The following is a 24,861-nucleotide window of genomic DNA, read 5'->3' on the forward strand; positions in this document are numbered from 1 at the left end:
TTACCACTTACGTTCTGCAGTCTATGGGGTTACAAAGAGTCAGACACGACTGAGTGACTGAAGTGGAACTGATGATGACACTTGAAACCAGGTACTGTGAGACCTTCAGCTTTGTTCTTTTTTTCAGAGTGGTTTTAGTTATTCAAAGGCCTTTTGCATTCCTACATGACTTTTAAAAATAGCCTGTCATTTTTCCAATAAATATGTTAGGATTTTGATTTTGATTGTAGTTAGTCTATAGAACAAATTGGAGAGGATTAACACCTCTACAGTATTGAGTCTTTCAGTCCTTGAACACTCTGTACTGATTTAGTTCTTTAATTTGTCTCACCAGTTTTTGTAGCTTTTTGTTTACATCTTGCACATTTGATGTTTTTGTGAATGGTGTTTTTTAAAAATTTAGTTTCCAATAGTTTATTTGCAGTACATAGAAATGCAATTGATTTCTTTATATTGATCTTTTTCAGCATTGGTCAGTTCATTTATTCTGTTAAATCTGTTTTATAGGCTTCATTGAATTTTTTACTTTGATATTTATTCTGTGAATAAAGACAGTTTTACTTCTTCCTTTCCAGTATAGATGCTTTTGCTTGCTTTTCTTGTCTATTGCATTGTGTAGAGCCTCCAGTACAGTGTTGAGTAGAAGTGGTGAGGGCAGATATTTTTGACTTGTTCCTCACTGTAGTGGGAAAGCATTTTGGTTTTTACCACTAACTGTTATTAGCTGTAGTTTTTGTTACTTTGTTTTGGAAGATGCCTTTTACAGGTTGAGGAAGTTCCCTTCTTGTCCTGCTTAGCTGGAGTTTTTATCAGGATTGGATGTTGGATTTTGTTAAATGCCTTTTCTTCCTCTGTTGAGATAATCATTTTCTTTTTTAGTCATTGGTGCATGTTCATTTGTTTTTGTTTTGTTTTCCTTTGTTTCATTTTGAATAGTGTCTGTTAATAATGTCTTGAAGTCTACTAATCTTTTCTTTTGCAGTGTCTAATCTGTCATTAATTCCATCTAGTGTATTAGTCATACTTTACATTGTAATTTTTCTCTGTGGAAGGTTATTTGGGTCTGTTTTATATCTTTTATGTCTCTATTTAACAGGTTCAATCTTCTAACTTCTGAAATGTAAGAAATATAATTGTTTTAATGTCCTTGCTAGTCATTTTGTCATCTGTGTTGTTTCTGGGTTGGTTGGTTTTCCATAGGCCAGTGTGTTCGTCCGTTCCCAGCTGAATACCCAAGAGGCCCTCTGTCCACCTCCCAGGTTCCCAGTCTGTGCCACTTTCTGGCCACTGTGCTGCCCCAAGCTCCCACTGCACCTCTTTAGCTCTGTGAGGAGGTATATTCTGTCTGTGTTCCTCTGCGCCCTGCATTCAGGAAGCCCTCTTTAGGTAGGAGCTATGGCACACAGAGGACCACTTTGCTTGTTTCTCATCTCTTAGCATCATTGACCTTCATTGCTACATGTCCAGGGTCTTGAATACCACAATTTTGTATATTTTGTCCAGTTTTTTGATTAATGAAAGTGTGAGAGACTGTCTCCTTTATTTAGCTTTGGCTGGACTCTGAAGTCAATGAACATATTTCTGATTGATGTACTATAATGAAAATTTGTTTGCAGAGTAAGACTGGTCAGATTTAAAGTCTTTCCTTTAACAACATTGTCTTCCATTACCCCTAAAAAGTGGGACTTCTTGTTAATTTTAGAATTTTTTTGTGTGTGAATAAATTAAACAATTTATAGTGATCTTATTTACATTAGTCCTGAAATTAATGATATTCATGATTAATTATGGACTTTATTATTTTGTATTCTTTAAGTCACATTTAATTTTTGACACTGTGTAGGTAAATTTTTTATCAAAAGCCTGGTTTTAGAGAAGGGAATTTAAAAATCTAGTCAGGATAATAATTTATACTAACTATTATGGGAATCCAGAGAGGGGAAAATGTGTTAATCTCAATATTTTGCCAGAGAACATTGAATTTATAAATTTGCTTTCTATAGCAAAATATGTGCTCTTTTTGGCAGTCTTTCATTAAAGCCATGGATATCCATGGCAGCCATTTGTATGATGTGCCAGCAAACATGATTTACTGAGAAAGTTACTTTAATGGCCCTTTTGGTGTGTCAAGCTTTATATATTCTCTCACAGCTTCTTGCTAGTTAAGGAACATGAATATGCTTGCTAAAAGTCAAAGTTGACTCAGGTGGGCTAACAAACGTAAATTCTCTTGACTCATATTGCAGGTGGAGTAATCAGCTCTTTCTTGAAGTGAGGATTTGTACCTTAGTTCTTTTATAGGTATGGATAAAAAAAAGATCTTTATTCAAGGAACTATGCATAAGACATTTTCAGTTTAATCCTAGTGCAGGGAGCTGATTTCGTGGTTTATTGTGAAGAGTATTTTATTGACAGATAATTCAGATAATGTGACTGTATGCTTTGCTGCTGCTTACCTAACTGAGCTTCTTACCTGGTATATCTTTTAAAGAAATGAACTTCTGAATGGAAATAAACTTCTCAGTATTTGACCAGGAGAGTTGTAGTTGTTGTTCAGTTGCTCAGTTGTGTCTGACTCTGCAACCCCATGGACTACAGCATGCCAGGCATCCCTGTCCTTCACCATCTACCGCAGCTTGCTCAAACTCATGTCCATTGAGTTGGTGATGCCATCCCACCATCTGATTCTCTGTCGTCCCCTTCTTCTCCTGCCCTCAGTTTTCCCAGCAACAGGGTCTTTTCCAATGAGTCAACTCTTCGCATCAGGTAGCCAAAGTATTGGAGTTTCAGCTTCAGCGACAGTCCTTCCAATGAATATTCAGGGTTGCTTTCCTTTAGGATTGACTGGTTTGATCTCCTTGCAGTCCAGGGGACTCTCAGGAGTCTTCTCCCGCACCTCAAAACCATCAATTCTTCGGTGCTCAGCCTTCTTTATAGTCCTACTCTCACATCCATACATGACTACTGGAAAAACCATAGCTTTGAATAGACAGATCTTTGTTGGCAAAGTAATGTCTCTGCTCTAATATGCTTCCAAGGAGGAAGCATCTTTTAATTTCATGGCTGCAATCACCATCTGCAGTGATTTTGGAGCCCACGAAAACAAAGTCTGTCACTGTTTCCATTGTTTCCCCATCTACTTGCCATGAAGTGATGGGACCAGATGCCATGATCTTCATTTTTTGAATGTTGAGTTTTAAGCCAACTTTTTCACTCTCCTCTTTCACTTTCATCAAGAGGCTCTTTAGTTCCTCTTTGCTTTCTGCCATAAGGGTGGTGTCATCTGCATATCTGAAGTTATTGATATTTCTCCTGGCAGTCTTGATTCCAGCTTGTGCTTCATCCAGCCTGGCATTTCACATGATGCACTCTGCATGCAAGTTAAATAAGCAAGGCGACAATATATATCCTTGATGTACTCCTTTCCCAATTTTGAACCAGTCTGTTGTTCCATGTCAAGGACAGTTAAATAACATTAAATAATTATCTTAAGGTTAGTAGTATTTTAAAATTTGCTGCCTTAGTACCCTTTTATGTCTTTTCTCAGAAATAGAAATTTTGAAGTGTTTTACATTTGTGCAAGTCTTATTAACATGTTATTCATCTTATTCACATGTTATTTTTGCAGAAATTTGTGCCTGTGGCTGACTATTTGTTATGTAAATGAATAGTGAAATACTTCGATCAATGTTTGGGTAACAAAAGACATATTAATACATCTCTGGTCAATAAGTTGTTAAGTTAAAACTTCTAAGTGTTGCTGTTTTTTCTTAAGTGTTGCTATTATCAAAAGTGTTGGTATTATCAATCAAAAGGTACACTAGTCCAAATGGACTTTATAGTTCAGTCACCCAGTTGTGTCCATCTCTTTGCGACCCCATGAACTGTAGCATGCCAGGCCTCCCTCCTGTATATATATTTGTGTGTGTGTGTGTGTGTGTGTGTGTGTGTGTGTGTGTATGTATATGTATATATATATGTGTGTATGTATGTATTTATATATACTTATATAGGCTATTCCATCCAAAAGCAGAATACACATTCTTTTCAAGTGCCCAAGGAACAGTCTCCAGAATAGATCACATGCTAAGCCTCAAAACAAGTCTTGGTAAGTTTATGAAAATTGAAATCATATTAAGCATCTTTTCTAACAGCAATACTTTGAAACTAGAAAGCAACTACAATTTTTAAAAAACTCCTGGGACTTCCCTGGTTTGTCCAGTGTCTAAGAATCCATGCTTCCACTGCAGGGGGCATAATTTTGATCCCTGCTTGAGATCCCACACACTGTGTGGTATAGCCAAAAGATAAGTCTCTGAATCACCTTTGCAGAGAAAATAAAAGTGTATAAAAAAACCAAATAACTTCCCAGAGCACAAACATATGGAGGCTAAACAACATGTTCCTAAGCAACCAGTGGGTCACTGATGAAATCAAAGGAGAAATTTTAAAATACCTATAGACAAATGAAAACAGTGAGCCAAAATTGATGGGATTCAGGAAAAGCAGTTCTAAGAGGGACATCTATAGTGATACAGGCCTACCTCAGGAAACAAGAAAATTTTCAAATAAAGAATCTTATAGAGAAAGGAGAGTAAACAGAACACAGAATTACTAGAAGGAAAGAGTCATGAAAAATCAGAACAAAAATAAATAAAACGAAACTTAAAAGAAAATAGAAATCAATGAAATTGAGAGCTGGTGTTTTGAAAAGATAAACAAAATTGATAAACCTTTACTCAGACTGATTAAGGAAAAAATGTGAGGGCTCAAATATCAGAAATTATAAAGAAGACATGACAACCCACACCACAGAACTATAAAGGATCATAAGAGATTACTAAGAAGAACTGTATGCCCCAATAAAAGAAGCGGACAAATTCCTAGGAATGTAGTCTCCCAAGACTGAACCAGGAAGAAATAGAAAATATGAACAGGTAGTTACTAGTGATGAAATAGAGTCAGAAATGAGAACTCCCAACAAACACGAGTCCGGGAGCAGACGGCTTCACAGGTGAGCTCTAACGAACATTTGAAGAAGAGTTAGCACCTGTCCTTTTCAAACATTCCAGACAGTTGCTTAGGAAGGCACACACCACCCTGGCATCCCTGGTATTAAAATCAGACAAAGGTATCACACACAAAAATTATTGTCCAATATCACTTGAGTCAGCATGTTCAAAAATCCTCAACAAAATCTTAGCAAAGTGCATATTCAACAGTACATTAAAAGGATCATACACTGATCAAGTGGGATTTATTCCAGGGATGCAAGCAAGGATGGTTAAATATCTGCAAATCAATGTGATAGATCAAATTAAGCAACTTGAAGTATGCAAATCATATGATTATCTCAGTAGATATAGAAAAATCTTCTGACAAAATTCAGCATCCATTTATGATAAAAAGTCTGTACAAATTGGGTAGAGGGAACATACCTCAACATAATAAAGACAATATATGATAAACCCACAACTGACATCATACTCAGTGTTGAAAAGTTGAAAGCATTTCATTAAAGATTAGGAACAAGATAAGGATGCCCACTCCTGCCACTTTTATTCATCATGCTATGTGAAAACCTAGCCACAGCAGTGAGACAAGAAAAAATAACTAAAACGAACCTAAATTAGAGAAAAAAGTAAAACTATCACTGTTTTCAGGTGACGTATACTAATAGAATCCTACAGACACTGCCAAAAAACCACTTGAGCTTACCAATGAACTCCATAAAGTTCCAGGATGTAATATTAATATATAGAAATCAGTAGACAGAAATCTGTTGCATATCTCTACACTAAAAACAAACTATCAGAAAAATTAATTTAAAAAATGATCTCATTTACCATTGTATCAAAAAGAGCAAAATACCTAAGAGTATATCTAAATAAGGAGATTAAAGATCCATGCTCAGAAAACCATGACGTTGATGAAAGAAATTGAAAGCAACAGAAACAGATGAAGGGAAATACAGTGTTCATGGATTGGAAGAATTAACACTGTTAAAATGACCATACTACCTAAGACAATCTACAGATTCAGTACAATCAAAATACCAATGACATTTTTCACAGAACCAACAAATAATTCTAAACTTCATGTGAAACTATACAAAAGATACTGAAGTACGAAACAGTTTTGAGAAAGAAGATTAAAACTGGAGGTTAGTGTGCCCTGATTTTAAGCTATATTACAATACTACATCCATTGAAACAGCATGGTACTGGCACAAAAACAAACATATATATCAATGGAACAGAATAGAAAGCCCAGAAATGAATCCATCCACCTATGGTCAATTAATCTAAGACAGAGGAGGCAAGAATATACAATGAGGAAAAGAAAGCTGCTTCAATAAATGGTGGTGTGAAAAACTAGACAGCTACATGCAGAAGAGACTGAACCATGTTCTCACATCATGCACAGAAATAAACACAGCACACCTGAAGTTATAAAACTTCTAGAGGAAAACACAGGCAGTATGCTCTCTAACATTGGTCTTAGCAATATTTTTGGGAGATCTGTTTGCTCAGGCAAGGGGAACAAAGGCAAAAATAAGCACATGGGACTACATCAAACTAATAAGCTTTTGCACAATGAAGGAAATTCAACAAAATGAAAAGGCTGCCTACTGAATGGAAAAGATATTTGCAAATGATATAACCAATAAGGAGTTAATATTCAAAATATGCAATGGGTCAATGCCGAGAAACCAAACATCCCAGTCCAAAATTGGGCAGATTTAAACAGACATTTCTCCAAAGAAGACATACAGATGGCCAAAAAACACATAAAAAGATGCTCAGCATCATTAATTATTAGAGAAATGCACATCAGAATTACACTGAGGCATCACCTCACACTAGCCAGAAAGGCCATCATCAAGCAGTCTAAATATAAACGCTGGAGAGGGTGTGGAGAGAAAGGAACCCTCCTGCTCTGTTGATGGGAATGTTGATTGGTGCAGCCATTGTGGAGAACAGTATGGAAGTTCCCAAAAACTAAGAATGAGCTACCATGTGATCCAACCGTCTTACTCCTGAGTAGTTTTCTGAGGAAAATGAAATCCCTAATTAGAAGATAAATATGTACCCCTATGTTGATTGCAGCATTATTTACAGTAGCCAAGATGCGGAAGCAGCCTAGGTGCCCATGGATAGATGAATGGATAGAGATGTGGTACGTGTGTATACACACATGCACACACACACACAGAGGAATATTACTCAGGAGTAAAGGATTAGCATATTGCCATTTGTGACAACATGGGTAGACCTAGAGGGTGTTATGCTTGATAAAATAAGTCAGACAGAGAATGACAAATACTGTGTGATTTCACTTACATATGAACTCTGGAAAACAGATGAACAAACAGCAAAACACAATTAGAGTTACAGATACAGAGAGCAGACAGGTGGTTTCCAGGGCTGGGTGGAGAGTGGAAGAAAGAAATAGGTGCAGGAGATGAGATTTGCAAAATTCACAGAATCTCAAATGTACAGTGTGGGGAATATAATCAATAACTAGACGGTGATCATTTTGAAATGTATAGAAATAGCAAATCACAGTGTCACATCATACGAACTTACATAGTGTTTTAGGTTGATTATACTTCAAAAACAAACTCTTAGGAAAAAAGATCTGATTTGTGGTTACCAGAGACAGGAGGTAGAGGTGGGGGAATTGGATGAAGGTCATCACCAGGTACAAATGTCCAGTTATGAGATGAACCCTAGGGACGTAATGTGCAACGTGACAAATATAATTATTTGCTGTGTGTTATATAGGAAAGTTGTTAAGGGAGTAAATCCTAAGAGTTTTCATCGCATGGAAAAAAATTCGAAACTTTTAAAAGTATGTGTCTGTTTGAGGTGATGAATGTTCACTGATCTTATCTTAATAATCATTTCATGGTGTATTTGAATTAAAACATTCTGTACATGCAGTGATATGTAAATTATATTTCAGTAAAACTGGAAAAGAAATAAAAAGTACATCTTACAATTATTACTGTGACAAAATCCTCTCAGACATTTTAGAAAACTGTTTATTTAAGACTTCTTTTTGTCTATTAGAAGATTTTCAGAATTGAAGAACTTTGTGGTACTTAGCTGATATTAGATTTCTAAAACATTAAATTCGGAACCACAAGGTCTTTTAGAACTCGCTCCTATGTTTTGTCTGAAGCCTCTGTGCATCCATAGTCGCACTAGGCTTCTGGGTTTCTGGCTGAGGCCAACCTGAGCTGTCTGTGACCAGAGCCTCTAACAAGAGGGGTTGCTCTTTGCCTGGTGTTTCCCACTGGGTCTTGACCCTGACTCTCCAGATACCAGGGTGAGCCCACTGAGAAGTTCTAGTGAAAGCACCTTGTCATTGTTCATAGCGTACCTTCCAGTCTCACTGTGTGAATTCTACTCCTGCCCCTGGCTTCCCTCTCTTGGGGTGCATGACGCAGAGCAAGTTCTGGGTGTTGCCGAATTACTAGTTAGCATGTAGCAGAGGTTTCCAAAGTGGAGTTGGTTTCCACATAAATTCACAGAGTAAGCCATTGGGCTGTGTGGAGAAGCTATCAGAACTTGTATTTATTTTTACTGCTATAATTTTTAAAGCCTTTCTTTTGTGTATAAAATAATATATAGGTCAGTGAGTAGTACATATATAGTTTACAAATAAAATATACATGTAATGGGTATATGTACTCTAATTTTTGCTAATGGTAGTGTATGATCAAAAATTTGTGAGACCAGATCAGACTTCTATAGAGCATCTGGGCAAGGGTTTTTATCCTGTGATCTGTCAGTTCCTCTTTAAATGAGCTTCATGATACGCACAGTTGTGTGTATGTGTGCATGTGCACGTGTGTGTCCCTTACCAGATGCTCAGGAGTCTTGGGCTTTAAAGATCAAAGATGCTTATCTGGATTCCCCGGGCCATGAAATCACTGAAGTGTGTTTTGGGAGGACTGCATCTTGTTTACAGATAACTTCCTAGGTTAAATTAAGTAGTACTTCATTTGAAAAATAATATATATAATTAGACACATGTTCCTTTTTTTTTCATTTATTTTTATTAGTTGGAGGCTAATTACTTGACAGTATTGTAGTGGTTTTTGTCATACATTGACATGAATCAGCCATGGATTTACATGTATTCCCCATCCCGATCCCCCCTCCTACCTCCCTCTCCACCTGATTCCTCTGGGTCTTTCCAGTGCACCAGGCACGAGCACTTGTCTCATGCATCCAGCCTGGGCTGGTGATCTGTTTCACCCTAGATGATATACATGTTTCGATGCTGTTCTCGCAAAACATCCCACCCTCGCCTTCTCCCACAGAGTCCAAAATTCTTTCAGTACATCTGTGTCTCTTTTTCTGTTTTGCATATAGGGTTATCTTTACCATCTTTGTAAATTCCATATATATGTGTTAGTATACTGTATTGGTCTTTATCTTTCTGGCTTACTTCACTGTGTATAATGGGCTCCAGTTTCACCCATCTCATTAGAACTGATTCAAATGAATTCTTTTTAATGGCTGAGTAATATTCCATGGTGTATATGTACCATAGCTTCCTTATCCATTCGTCTGCTGATGGGCATCTAGGTTGCTTCCATGTCCTGGCTATTATAAGTAGTGCTGTGATGAACACTGGGGTGCACGTGATAATTAGACACATGTTCCTTTTAACAAAGTCTTGGTAAGTCTGCTGCCGGATTGTTGCCATGACCTTGTGGTATGACCTGTGCTGTAAATACTACTAGGGTCTGGGTCCCTTCTACTGTCATTGAAAAAGTATGTTATTGTACATTTCCGCTAATCTTGTATTTCCTTAAACTACTTTTGTAGATTATTGTCTCTCAAATTCAGATACATTGGCCCTGGATACATGTGGTTACACAAGACCTGCTTTTTGGCACCTGCTATTTTTCTGTAGTCTCTATGAGCTGCTTTCATAGAGTCTGTCCAGATAGGAGGTGATGGCATTGTGTTGAGTGGGGATGAGAGTTAAGTTTGAAAGTTAACTGATGAGGTGACTTTGAGTTTAGTAAAAGTTGTTCTTGAAATTCTTAGGCCACCCTTAAAATGAAAGGTGCGTGATTTGGGGTATACAAGTCCTTAGTGGTTAAAATTTTATATGGCCGTGATTAGCTCTCCAGTTTCTTCCTTAAAGAATATCAGTAGTCACATCATCTCTCACTTGACTGACCATTTGAATGCTGTTTTACTTATTTATTTACTTGTCAATAGTCAGAAAAATCCTTCCACATGCATACTCTGATCCAAGAAGTATTTAGCCTAGGGCACGTACTCATTGAACAGAATGACTAGTCAGACTTTTTTTTTTTCAATAAGACTTGTTGTTTTACATATGACAGGTGAATTTACGTGGTGATGCATATATAATGCAACTGCACTGCATTTCCAACATATACAACACAGTTACGCTGCATTCCAGCCTTGGCCATTCACTCCGCAAGACTGTAGCATCCAATTCACATATGTAATGTGTGTTTTCTTCCCCTTGGAAAGGAACCACTCTGTTTATTTCTTAATGTAGTAAGTTTTAAGTATGTGCAAGGCATTGCTCTGGGTTCTGGGATCATAGGGCTAAAAACAACAGAGTCTCTGTTCTTATATTCTGGGGAGAGTAGGCACTAAATGAACCACAAAGGAAGAGAAACCTTTCAGGTCGTGTGTGCCTTAAAGAAACATTATCAGGGTGGAGGACCTTGTCAGGTCAGCTGTTCAGGGTAGAGGAGACAGGTGGCCGCTTGGAGGAGGTGACGTGTGAGCAGGGCCCTGCAGGGAGATGGGGCCAGGGTTGGGGCTGGAGAGAGCTTCTCAGGTGTCTCTACAATCACCACCCTCCTTTCCTGTTTCGGGGAGCGTGCCGCACCCAGCTTCCTCACAAGGAGCAGCACAGCGGGTTTTTTTGTGGATGCAGGGAAATGCTGAGCGAATGACCCGTTTCAGCCTCGTTGCTCACCACTGCCAGAGACTGACACACGGACAGTTGCTTAGGCTGACTGGGGTTGGCCACAGGATCATGACTGTGTGTTAACCCAGGATTCCCACTAACAGAAATGAGGAAAACCATGGAATTTGATGTGATTTATACTTTTTCTTGTTAAATATATATTTGTATAAATATATTGTACGTGATTTATTAAGGGTTATTTTATTTATTTTAACAGGAATCACTAGATTTGATCTACTTGGAGACTTTGGAAGGTTTAATTGGCTGGGAAATTTCTATATTGTGTTATCCTACAATTTGCTTTTTGCTATTGTGACCACATTGTGTCTGGTCAGAAAATTCACCTCTGCTGTGCGAGAAGAACTCTTCAAGGCCCTAGGTAATCCTGAGGTTTATGGGTGCGTTTTCTCTCCTTCTGCTTTTTAATAATTTTAACTTTTCAGCTAATTTTAAGTCTTTACCTATTCATTTTCCAAATGTGTGAATCCTTCGAGGTCACATTCCTTACCCACTGCTTATTGGTTATGTTCTTGTATAAGATGACTTCATTAAGCCTTACCTTTCTCATCTATAGAACAGTGACAATATCATCTTCAGAACTGCTGTGAACACTAAAATGGTCCCCGTCAGGGCCCATGGGCAGTGCTGACGCACTGCGAGAGCTCAGCGAGCAGCAGCTCTTCTGTCATGATGACGAGGGCGCTTGCGGTGGACTGAGGTTGGGGGTGCAAGGCTTGTATTCTAGTGATGGTGCCTCTTACTACTGTTTAGTTTAAGATTTTTTTTGAGAATTGGATTTTGTAAGTTTCAGGCTGACCCACAATTACAGTTCTCTTCATAAGTCAGATAATAATTTGTAATAAAAATATTAAGTCTTTGGCATTAATAAGAGAGAGGGCATTTATTATGTATTCCATGAGTCATATGCATTGAGACATATGCATTGAGATGGTATTAAAAACTCATAGATTTGGCTAAGCTATAAAAGGTACAGATGTCACCTATGACCATATTTTTCATGCTTGCTTCAACATTAGTGATAACCATATTTCAGGCTTTGTATTTTGGAAATACCAGGACAATATAAACTGTCTTGCTTTGAAACCTTCTTGGGTTTAGGGTGTGCAATTATATAAAAGAGGGAAAAGGTAGTGATTCATTGTTAGAAAGTCCTGACATTGGCTCATTTACCTGAATTGACGCCATGTGAATGTTCATACTCCGTGTTCCTTTATGGCTCTTAGCTATTGCAGAATGCAGCGTAACGATGGTTCCTTAGGGTCCTGTTCGCATGTACAGCGGTATCTGCTAGGCAGACCACAGTAAAGTTTTACACACCACCACGCTGTCCAGTCCTGACGCTTGAAAGGATGACCATTGGGAAGGAAAAAGGACTTCAGATTATCTACTCATGTCTGTTTTACTGTGAATTTTTCCTCGGAGACAGTGGCTGATGAAATACTGGGTAGAAAGGGGAGAGTTACGTCTCATTTCAGCTGAAGCCCCAGACACTTTGGGGATTTTAATGCCCAGGTTCTGTAATGCTGGTCAGGTTAAAATCTAAAGATGAAGTGGGAAACAAACAGTCCTCTTAGCCAGATGTTTAGAGTTATAATTTCATATTTTAGCCTGTTGTAGCATCAGCAATGTTAGTTACCCATAATCTCAGATAAATTCCTACTTATCATTCACTAAAATGAGATGGTGGTGAATAAATTGCAGTTAATTTAGCATTTGAGTTGGGTGTTTTGGATATCATCTTGCTAAAGAAGTCTTTATTAAAGTAGTAAGATATAATTTAACCTAAGGTAAAGCTTGTGTATATTGTATTGGCTCTTTGACCATAAGAGGCAGTGGTGTTATCAAGAGTTATGTAGAGCATCTAATAAACAGTTTTCCTAATGTTTTCTGTTACTCTTTGGAATGCTCTAAGGAGGCAATGCTTGATACCTAGAAGAAGATCCTCATTAAGTGTATATACTGTGTGAATGATCTGAAATCTTAATATGATTTCACTGAGAATTATAATTTGATCAGAAAATATAAAATTTAACCATCTCCTTTCTTTTTCTTCTTTGTGTGTTGGGGGTGGTGCAGGAGGGCTTTTTCCCTCTGCTGCTGTGGGTTGAGAATCACAGTCTTTCTCATAGAGCATCTGGCACATGGCGGCCACTGGGAATTCAGCTGCCGTGATGGTGGAGGCAGTGATTATTTCTACAGAAGAGAGACACTGTAGTTTTTCTGAATAGATAACCTGTGCTCCACTCAGGGTTTAGAAGTAACTCATCAGAATAATGGGCCCTGAAGGGGCTTAGTTTCCACAAGGGTGTTGATCACCTGGTGGCTGTGCGCTTTGCCCCCTTCCTCCTGCAGCTGGCCTGTGTCAGCGCGCATCCTCATGTCCGTGTCCAGCCGGAGCTGTAGGTGCCTTTTGTCACAGAGTGGCTTGGCCACTCCTGAAACCAGAACTCTGTGTGTGTGTGTGTGTGTGTGTGTGTGTGTGTGTGTGTGCGCGCGCGTTTTTGATTGACTTATTTTTTCCTTCCCATTCATCCATCATAGACAGGGTCAGTTTCACTTTTTTTCCATTAAGATATGCAGGTGATAGGAATTTTAAAATTTGGAATGTTGTGTTGGTTTGTGAGGGGTATAAAATTGCATATCAAGTTAGCTAGAAAACTACCTGAAATTTTAGGGGGGAAAATCATCTTATCCAAGCATATTATTACAAATATCTGAGCCTTATAAAAGTTGTTCTCTGAAAATCTTTTCCATGGATGTGCTACTTATGTGTTCTTGAATATCTTTGTGCTTCATTTTGTTAAAGTGCTCAGAGCTTTAATACCAGCTAAACCCTTAAACATTTCTGCTAACTCTTCTGCCCATGAAGGCACAGCACTGCTGTGTATCAGGTACACTGGTGGATAATTACTGTGTGATACAGACGGAAAGGAGCACAACTTAGAAGGCATCGATCGTCTCTTACTCTGCAGTGAAGCACTGTTTGTGTTACATTTGTTCTTTTGTCCTTTCCTTCTGCTTGGTAATATTTTCCGTTGCTTTACTTGCATGCTTAATGTCTTAGTGTGTTTCCCCTTGCATTTTCCTGAGTGTATATGTATGAGTGTATTTTAAAACAAAAATGGGATCATCCCATTTTGGGATCATCCTTGTTTCATCCTTCCCCAAGAAGGGCACTTGAGGATGGGGATAAGCTTGCAGGAACAGGTTCATTAGAAGTTGCTTCTGGGGCCGGGGTGGAGGGCGGGGTGGGGTGGCGCGGGAGCTTTGTGGAGGGCAGGGGCTCTGCCCTCAGCGGAGGAAGCTGAGCCGGCCCTGTGGGAGGCTGGGTGAGGGGCGGCTCTTGCACGAAGGGAGGCCTGACTTCCCGCTGGGCAGCTGTCTTCAGTGGAGGCCCTCGGCGCTGCCGGTGGGGCACGGAACCCTTCCATGCTGCAGGGAGTGTGCTACGTGGCAGTCTCCTCAGGAGCACTTCATGTTGTGCCCAGCCTCTCAGCAGTGCATTAGTTCTTACGTTTTCTTCATCTTTCTGCAGGGCTTCATAAACTGCACTTGTCAGATACGCCAAGGGATTCAGACACAGCAAAGCCTTCTGCAAATGGGCATCAGAAAGCACTGTGAGACCCCAGCACCACTCTGCAGTCAAGAGCCGAGCAGCCCACACTCGTGACATTCCTGCCAGTCGGGGCCGTCCTGCTGACTGTGATCCATGTGTCCAGCCTGGGACTGTGTGTGTCCCCGTCTTCATAGTTTGAGGGCTTGGCTGTCGCAGGTCGTCTCCTTTTTGTTTGCCTTTGAGTGGACCTTGTCGTTCCCAGCCAAGCGCAGGCCCCTCTGGGCAGTGCCTCTTCTGGGGCCCATGCTGGCTTGCATTAGCTGCGCAGCTGTGAGGACGTGAGAAAAGGCCACTTTGGGGCTTCTAAGGGTTCATTACAATCTCAGTATAGAGTCCATTCAAAGTGTAGACACCCACGTGAAAGGCATCCTTCCTTAGTCCTCAGATGGGCAGTTTCTGCAAAAAAATGGAAGTTTGTAGGTGTTACTGCCGTGGCTGCATTGAGACTGCAGTGGTTGCAAATGGCATTTTCTACTTCCTTCAAGAAAAAAACAAAGCATAGTTCTGACTTAGGTTACCGAATATCTACTGGAATTTGAGTTAAGGGAAAAATACAGAACTCTTCTAAACCTGAGCCTTGGTAGAATGCCACAGGAATCCGTCTACTGTCCAGTGTAATAAGCTATGGTAGGATGTGTTACGTCATCATATTTTCTGACAGTTTATGTGTAAATAATTCAATATTACCTCTCACAACATAGTTGCCAGTGTTGAACACACTTGTAACTTAGATTTTGCCTTATAGGCTGTATGTATACTCAGTTTTTTTAAAACATTTTTTCAGAAATCCCGTAATTCCCTGTGCTTCTGTGTCCATCATGGAACCGTAAATCCTCTGTGGTAGAAACCCCTTCTTTCACCTTCGGTCACTTCTGCACATGCCAAGTTAAACCTCAGACTTACAAAAGTGATCATTTAACACCAGAACACACGGCATCAGCCAGCATTCGTGGTGTCAGGACAGTTCTGCAGTGTATCATGACCTCACGCTCATTCAGTTATTAAATTGTAAATAATTATGGGGACAGGTTCTTGACTTCAAGTCCTCTGAGTAAAAACTATACCATGATACTCTGTGTCACCCTCTGCTAGGTTAGAGCATCAGAAATTGTGCATGCAGAAGTAGGAGGTGGGTCCATCACACACAGTTCATATCGTGAGGCCTCTAAATACGTGTATCCACATGCACTGTGTGTATGGCAGTAGTGTCTGTGTTCAGACAAAAGTAAAAGAATAGTTTTCTCAAACTGTTGAATTTAAAGGTTTTGGGGAGAGAAATTTATGAAAAATAGGCTGTATATATTTGACATAAAACATTTCCACTAAGAACCAAAATTATAAGAAAAAGTAATCTCAGCTCTATGTGTATACTTCTTTATTTATACCTCTGCATTTCCTTTTGAGTTTCTCTTGTTCAAATGCAGCTTAGGTTTAAAACAAAAGAACATTTTGTGATTCTAAATGACCCTCAGTAAATATAAGCAGCCTAGTATGGGTGACTTTCTCAGCATAAGATCCACATACTGAGAAAATTTATTAAAAATGGCTGCTCTTCAATTTTACTTGTAATTATACCTATTTAAGCATTAGTTGGAGGTTTTGATTTTTACTGAAACTTGCTTGGTTTGAGCAGACCAGGTCAAGGGGAGAAGAGAAAAAAGTTCCTTTAAATAAAAGAATATCATTTTTAACTTACACCAATTTCAGGGCACACATCCAGAAGAGCTTCTGGGTATTTGTAAGATGTCTGAAAATTTTTAAGTAAAGTATTAAACTTTTCAACGTCTGTATCAACTCTGCTCATCTGAAAATTTCTTTCCATCAGAGGACTTAGGCCAGGTTTGGATCAGTAAGGAGTGAAATGTATAATGGATTTTTTAAGCTTTCATTGGATGCTTCGTCATTGCTGTGTGGAATAGAGGGATGGTTGTAAACCTTGGGTCTCAGACGTGTTCTGTGTGAGCAAATACAGGTTGTTACATCCTCAGTCTGCACGTAATGACAATCAGTTGAGACTACAGATACCCCGTGTATTCCCGGTCACATCGACAACCTCGATCCTGAGTGAGACGCTCACTCTAATGGCAGGCGCTTCTCTCGGACACACGCTGGAGGCTGGTGTGTGGCCCTGTGGTGGGGCTGGGTGGGGGGCAGCACATGGATCCCAGGCCCACAGCCAGGAGCGCTGTGGGAGGGGCGCCCACAAGTTCTCAGGCCGGAGGGCCCCATGCCGCAGTCAGACACCCGGACTGCCCTGCTCCTGAGCGGGCGGGGTACGTCACTGACAGGTTCACTCAACACTCCTCTCGTGTTTTCTCACTTTTGGGAACCAATGTAAAGGGGCAGTGGGCACTGCCGTTCTTTCATTCATTGCTTCTGTGGTATTTGAATATGTTGGTTATACATTTTACACATACAACGTTTGTAATGATCTTTGCTGATTTTCCAAGGTATTTCTCAGATTTAAAATTTATTTAGCTTTGTGTACATTCTCTATGAAAATGAAACTGCTGTAAATGTGTGACTTGATGTGAAGACTGTGCGCACACACGTTAGCACCATCTGTGCCATGCTGAGGGGTGGGCCGCGGAGGAGAAGGAAACCTCACTGGTGGTTGTCACTTGGGTGCGTCCGAGGTGCAGACACCCCTGACCTGGGGTGGTGGCTCCTGCCCGGCTTTGCTGGGGGCACAGGTGACCCCCTGTGGCCCCAGCGTCACCGTGTTTGCCGACAACATGGGCTTATGTCATGCTCCGTGGTGGCTCTCTGTGTTGTTAGCACAGTTTAGTGTACTTAGCGTATAAAGGCAGTGCTTGCGATGAGGGTACATGCAGTACTATTCACACTTTTAAAAACTGGTATGATGTTACTTTGAAAATAGTGTTTGGATGCACTGGCAAATGATTTTTGTTTACAGAGTGTTTTGTTTACAAATTGTCAGTCTTGTTTGTTTCTATGAGATTACTTTTAGTGTGACTCTAAATGTCTCAGAAATTAAAGTTTTACAAAAATTGATTTTATATTTTGGTTTACAAGTACTCAAATGTGTTTTTGTTTTTTTATCTTAAATACCCTCATGGCTAAAACTTAAGTGTACAGGTTACGTTCATTCCAGCCTTACAAAGGGCAGTGATTGTTCTGGTGGAATGGTGAGCTGAGGAGGAAGTGGGTGTTTCCTGTCCTTCTTGTTGGGCAGTTCTTGGTAGGTCAGTTTCTGCAACCTAAAATGATTGAAATCATATACGTTATGTTATTTATTTGACTTACTTAGATACAGTTTCTCTAATTTCTTTCACTGAAGGACTGAGCCACATACCTGACTGTGGTCTGGGCAGCTTAATCCAAAGTCTTGGAAGGCAAATGCCCTTCGCATCTGGTTCATTGACTGACAGAAGCCTCTCCGGCAGTGACTTTCAGGCTTCTGACCACAGTGAGAAATCCAGTTGACAGTGTAACGCATACACACACACACTTCTATACATACAAACAAAAATCTAAGAAAACAGTACCTGCTTTTACTGTGTGTGACGCCTGCTGTCATTTTCTGTCCTGTTTTGTTTTGGGGTTCTTTTTGTTTTGTTTTTTTTTAATTAGATGCAAACCACCAAGTCGTTTCCTGGCTGAAAGAATGATGAATACAAAGAATTGTTTTGGCTTTTGAATATTGTTCATGTAAAATCCATTATCGCAGATACCACTGAAACAAAAAGATTGAGTATGAAAATTACTTGTTGCACTGCAAAGAATGTAATTAAAGTCAGTAGAAATTGCTGGCTCTAAAACGTGGATTAAAAATTTCAAAACGAAGTGATCCATATGTGTTGAAGGAGTAGTGCTGGGAGCTCATTTTCAAGAGAAGTTACTTAGCTTCCAGTTCTTTGTAACTCAATTAGGAAAGTTTTTTTCAAGTTCAGGTGTCGTCAGGTAGGCACTTCAGACCGCCCAGCCACTGTGGGTGTGACTTCGGTGTGTGCTCTTCCCGGCGCGTGAAGAAGCCTGGTTCTCACGAGCAGGGTCACGGGAGCTGGGCAGAGACAGCTGCTGTGCGTCTTCTCTGAGGACCAGAGACACCGAAGGGCCACGGCGTCTTGAATGCGGGGAGGCTGGCGTCCGCTCGTCGGTTGTAAATCTGAGGGAGAAAGCTGTATCAGTTTCTGAAAGAACGGCCTGCCTACAGACTGGGACGCCGAGCGTCAGGACTGGGGTGCCCCTGGAGCCAGCATGCTGACTCACGGCCTCCTGAACCTGCAGTTCTCCTGTGTCGGCTCAGCAGTGAGGGTGAGATGACAGGGGCTAACCACCAGTGCTGGGCCTGTCCCTCCCTGGCCTCACCTGCAGTCTCCCCTCCTGCCTCTATTTCATCTCAGCAGCAATCCACTTTGCTCTTTTTTTGCCTCACCGAGGCATCTCATGAGGCCTCTAAGTCAGGGAGGTGATGTCAGGAGGTCGGCGCAGCGTCTGTCCTTGCTGTCGGCAGCCTGAGACCTGGGCGGTGGGGAGATGCTCACCTCCGCCCCAGAGCTCGGGCCCAGGCACGGGAGGGTGAGGATGTGTGCTGGGGACACAGCCGGCGAGGTGTAGCCCTGGCTGTGAGCGCAGGTCCGCTATCACTGCCGCCTCTCCTCTGCCTGCTCCAAGCGTTTTGATCTCCTAGTGACTCCAGTCGGGTGGTTCAGAATTTTCCAACACCGGTGTGTTGAGTCAAGCGTTTGAACACTGTGTGCCTTCTTGTCTCAGGTGCGGAAGTGCGGCATGGCCTTAGAAACTCAAGCCAACTTAGTTCTGTGTCTAGAGTATGCAGATAGTGTAAGTAGGTATCTCAGATGTGGTTTTAAGATGAGACCAATTTTATTGTATATAGCTTGCAAAGAGACTTACTGCTTTAAATCAGTAATAACAACAGCAATAATAGCAATAGGCACTTAAGTAGTGCTTCACTATGGCAAGTATTGTTCTAAGCATTTTATATGTGTGTTTATTTAAATATTTGACCAGCTAATACAAACAGCCTACTCATTGCAAAAGACCCTGATGCCGGGAAAGACTGAGGGCAGGAGGAGAAGGGGCAGCAGGGGAAGAGGTGGTTGGATGGTGTCACTGACTCAGTGGACATGAGCTTGAGCAAGCTCCTGGAGATAGTGAAGGACAGGGAAGCCTGCAGTCCATGGAGTCACAACAACAGCCCATTTAATCCTTATGACAGTCCTGGGAAGGAGGTACTGTTAGTATTCCCGCTTTGCTGATGAGGAAGCTAAAGCACAGAGACGTTAAGTAACCCACCCAAGGACCCATAGAAGACAGGATTTGAACCCTGGGCCAGCGAGCTCCTGAGTCCTTATGCTTCACCAGTTTGTAAGCATTGCTTCCCAGATAGCCTTTATTGACCGATTACAGCCGATGGAAGGCCCCTGTTTCCATAGGGGAGCCCCTGTCCTAGGTGACGGAGCCTTGTAAGATCAGAGCCTCTGAGACAGAGGGACTTGTTTAAAATTGTTACCTGTTTGTATGGTGCTTAGTGAGGACAGTGAACCAGATAGGAACCATGAGTGAGACGTCAGGGCTTTAAGAATGTGACTTGATCACCTTGGAAGGAAGAGAACAGTTTGGGAGAATTTCTTAAAAATGGTGGTTCTGCTGTGCCCGTCGCAGCTCTCAGCCCTGCGGGTTTCCCGCGGCCCAGTGAGCTCCACCTTTGGGGGGCTTTCGGCAGAGCCGCTGGTGCTGGGCAAGCACAGGCCCGGACCTGGGAGAGCCCCCACTGTGAGCTGAGCAGAGCTGCGGTTTCCTCACCATTCCGCATTGCTTCCCCACGTGTGAGACTGGCAGGACCCGTGGTTGTGAAAATGGTTAGGCAGCGGCAGCCATAGTTAGCTGCTGCACCAGTCAGAAAGCGGGCGCCCCACCACGCGCTGTGTAGCGGAACCTGGGTGGCTTCTCTCCTGCATGCGCGTCCCTTGTGCACGGGCCTCTGAGCAGGCCACTGCCGAAGCGCAGGGCCTGAAACATTAGGTGCTCTTAAGTACTAACTTATTTTTAATGATTTATTTAAATGTTCTCTCATGATGGCTTGACATTTGCAGGATGAGTCACAGTTAGTTGTAGCAGAGCCTATAAGGAACTAAGGTGAGCCTTAAACTGTTAGCCATGGTCACTGTAGGAACAGCTGCGACCACCCCCATGAAAGCCACTCAGCGTTTATCTGGTCCACCTGGGCTTTTCTAAATGCGTCCTCGCTGATCCTTACGGAAGTGTCTCAGCTACTGGGGTTGCTTAAAGGCGTAGTGTCTTAAAATTGTGATGAGGACTTTGGAACAATGTAGGCTATGTTGAAAACTTTAAACAAGAAAACATTTTTGAGTCTGTACATCCTCGTTAATGTTCTTCTGGTTAAAGTTAAAAATCGAGATGTGTTAAATTAATTACAGTTTTCTTACGAGGCTTTGTCCTTGAAACAGACGTCAGATCTTTGTCTACAAAAGGCAGTGCAGAGTTCCCTGGTGTCCAGTGGTTAGGACATGGCACTTTCTCTGCCTGGGTTCAGTCCCCGGGTGGGGAACTGCGATGCGGCAAGGCACGCAGCACAGCTCGGAAAAAGATGGCGCTGACTTTGGATTGTTGAAATGTTCCCGCTGATTTGCCTGATCACGTTCTCACCTTGCAGTAAGTGTGCCTGCCGCAGTAATTCCACGTGGTCGCTCTGTGACACCAGATGCCACCATGGACTGTCGTGTGTATTTGGAACATCCTTTGCTCATGAACTTCTTTTCCTACCAACACGTAGGTTTACATCATTCCCTGGGATGTCTATATAGGCCTCTTGATGTGTGGGGACCATATCTTAATCAGCTCCATATGGATGCATGTCCAGCGTACCTCCAGTTTCTAACTGCTGTAAAATCTAATGAATAGCTTCCTACACATGCCTTAGTGCACTGCTCTGCTCCCTTTAGGAGGTGGTAATGAAAATCTCCTCTTTCTCTGTTCTCTATCTCACTTCTGGCCGCCGGTGTGGGTTTTTTCCTCACCAGCATTTCTCCAGCTCTCTCTGTGGATAACTGCTTGGCTGTCCTACAGTTCAGTGCAGCCCCACACACAAGGGGCTGTCTCACTGCCTGCCTGCCCACCCCCACTTCAGATGCACATCCTGAGCCCGGAAGCCGTCACATTCTGCCCAGCCCACTCCACAACAGAGCCCAAGACCCCTCCTCCAGTCCAGCCTCTTCCAGAGCTGCTTGCAGGACGCTGGGCAGCAGTTCATTCACTGGAGGACCTGCTTCCCATAAAGGAAAGGACTTTCCCAGAGCCTCCAGTGGTCACCGAAGCTCTCAGGATGCCTTCAGGTGGCGGTTTGTGTGGAGGAGGCTCCGCCCTACAGGCCTGATAGATTAAATGATTGCCGGCTGGTGATGAGCTCAGCTCCAGCCCCTGTCCCCTCCCCAGAGGTCACGAGGGTGGGGCTGACAGTTCAGCCCCTAATCCCAGGGTTGGTTCCCCTGGCGATCCTTGGGGAGTCTACAGAAGTCACCCCAACCCTCCTGCACTGTCGGTGGGAATGTGAATTGGCAGCCACCATGAACAGTGTGGGGGTTCCTCAGAAACAGACACAGAAGCTGGAGCTACTGTAGGGCCCAACAACCCCACTCCTGGGCTGGTTGGAGAAAACTCTAGTTGGAAAAGTTACACGCATCGCAGTGTTTATGGCAGCGCTATTTACAATAGCCAGTCATGGCCATGTGCATCAGCAGAGGAGTGATAAAGAAGATGTGGCGCTGCACACAGTGGAGTGCTGAAGTGATTGTCAGTCATCGCCAACTCTGGGGCCCCACGGACTGTAGCTCCTCTGTCCTGCGATTCTCCAGGCAAGAATGCCGGAGTGGGTTGCCATGCCCTCCTCCAGGGGATCTTTCCCAGCCCAGGGATCAAACCCAGATCTCCTGCATTGCAGGCAGATTCTTTACCATCTGAGCCACCAGGGAAGCCCCTAAAGAATGAAATAATGCCCTTTGCAGCAGCATGGATGGACCTAGGGACCATACTGAGGCCAGTCAGAGAGACAAATAGGGCACCACTTACCCGTGGGTGCCGAAGAGTAGGACAGTTAACTTATTTACAAAACAAGCAAGTTCAGACATAGAAAAGAGACTTAGGTCACCAAGAGGGAAGGGTGGGGGCATAAATTAGGTGTGGGATTAACAGATGCATACTACTGTATATAGAAAAGATAAACAGCAAGGATTTACCATATATCACAGGGAAGTATATTCAATATCTTGACAAGCTACTGATACAATGGGAAAGAACTGGAAGAAAAGAATGTAGATAAATACATACACACACACACACGTATGAATAACCAAATCACTGTGCTACACACGTGTAACGAACACAGTTTTGTAAATCAGCTTCACTTGAATAAAAAAGTCACTTCATTCACATAAGCCCAGGTGTGGTTGATAGGAACTTGTTATGAATATCAAAAGACACTCTTATCCTCTTATCACTTAGGAAATTCCAAGGGTCTTTAGAGCTCTGTGCCAGAAATGGAGGAAGACCATATGTGTATTCTTATTGTAAGTCACAATGTCACATATTCCTAAAATGAAAGTGGTTCAAAGACGATGCACATGGCAAACTACTTCCAGAAAGACCGTATCAGTAGCATGTCTGGGACGTGTGCATTTAGCTAACCCTGGGTTTTGCCAGTCTTCTTTTAAGTCAGTGACAACCTGATGGGCAAAGTGTGTTTTTTCTTGCCTTTTTAGTAACCAGTGGGGGAGCTTTAAAAAGAATTTTTCAGTTCAGTTGAGTCGTTCAGTCGTGTCCAACTCTGCGACGCTATGGACTGCAGCACGCCAGGCCTCCCTGTCCATCACCAACTCCCGGAGCTGGCTCAAACTCACGTCCATCAGGTCAGTGATGCCTTCCAACCATCTCACCCTCTGTCGTCCCCTTCTCCTGCCAGCATCAGGGTCTTTTCCAATGAGTCAGTTCTTCACATCAGTTGGCCAGAGTATTGGAGGTTCAGCTTCAATACCAGTCCACTATTTATATTTCTGCTTATATGGGTTACTAAATATACTTAGCCCACTTTTACTATCTCTTATCCTTATTCTTTTATAAAATCTATTACAGTAGTAAATCTTTTTGTTGTCATAAATATTTTTCCTGTTTTTTTTATCTTGTTCACATTGTTTTCTGCTATATAGAAATCTAAAATTTTGAAGTCGTTAAACTTTACAATTTCCCATAAATTCTTTGCTATCATACTTAGGACTTCCCTACTCTTAAGAGTTTTTAAAATATTTACCGAATTTTGCCCCAACTCCTTTCATTGAGATGTACCTCGCATACCACATGTCAGGTTGCACCCCACAGGCCTGCAAGCCCTGTAAACTGCCCCATCACAGGACTAAAGAAAGAGGCTGGCGGTGGCAACAGAGACCTCAGTGGTTTGTTGGACCAGAGATCTTACCTTTGAAGCAAGGTCCTGGAGTGACTCTTCAGGCCGCGGGGTGGAGGGTGGGGGTGTGTGTCAGTTACAGGGGATGTGGGTCAGTTACAGGTTGGCCCTGGGGCAGGGGGAAGTATCAGTGACAGGGGGTGGACGTCAGTTATGGGGGACATCAGGCTGGCTGGGTATCAGGAAAACAGGAACACAAAGAAGCCCCTCTGATCAGAAGCTTAGGGTGCTCAGTAGCTGTGGCTGGCGGGCAGGCGTGCGGGCAGTTACTGGTCAGGCTCTGTGAGGAAGAGGGAAGGGGTGTAGATGAGTAGACTGCAGGTGAGGCAAGGACCGGGCCAGCAGGGAATGGACTGAGAGCAAGAGAATGGCCATCTTGGGGGGGCCTGACCACACACCATAAAACTCACTCTCACGGTGTACAGTCCATTGGTGGTTAGTGTTCAAAACCAAAATTGAAGTAAATCCAGGGATCTGAAGGCTTGATTAGGTGGTTTATGATTCGGGCGGCATCTTGTCCTGCGGCTAGAGGGAGCATGCAGGGGTTGTACAAGATGGAAGGTGTTTGTTTATAGGGAGGGGGCAGGACAAGGGGGATTAGCCAAAGAAGAGGAAGGAGCATTGTTAAGCCAAGGCTTCTTTAGGGAAGGCAACGGCAAGGATGCCATTGTGCAGACTGCCTCTTCTTCTCTGGTGGGTAGAGGGAGCCCACACGGCAGACCACCTGGTGAGGACCGGGAGACTCTAGACCAGTGGGTCGAGGTTACACTTCTGGTGGTGGCTGAGA

The 24,861-nt window shown here is 42.3% G+C and overlaps 1 protein-coding gene across 8 annotated transcripts in view; it reads left to right on the forward strand.

The window, feature by feature from the left end:
- Nucleotides 1-17,634, forward strand: part of LMBR1 (limb development membrane protein 1) — a 131,549-nt gene extending 113,915 nt beyond the window's left edge. For 5 of the 8 annotated variants that reach the window (XM_020888734.2, XM_070479388.1, XM_070479457.1 and 2 more), the window contains 2 exons: nt 11,195-11,356; nt 14,534-17,634. In XM_020888734.2, the coding sequence (XP_020744393.1) occupies nt 11,195-11,356; nt 14,534-14,619 (248 nt within the window). In that variant the 3' untranslated portion in view covers nt 14,620-17,634. Of the gene's footprint in view, nt 1-11,194; nt 11,376-14,533 lie in introns of all 8 variants that reach the window. The other 3 variants (XM_070479586.1, XM_070479426.1, XM_020888735.2) reach the window with 2 other exon arrangements.
- Nucleotides 17,635-24,861: the final 7,227 nt, after the last annotated feature.

The sequence above is a fragment of the Odocoileus virginianus genome, chromosome 1 (genome assembly GCF_023699985.2).
Source record: "Odocoileus virginianus isolate 20LAN1187 ecotype Illinois chromosome 1, Ovbor_1.2, whole genome shotgun sequence".
NCBI lineage: Eukaryota > Metazoa > Chordata > Mammalia > Artiodactyla > Cervidae > Odocoileus > Odocoileus virginianus.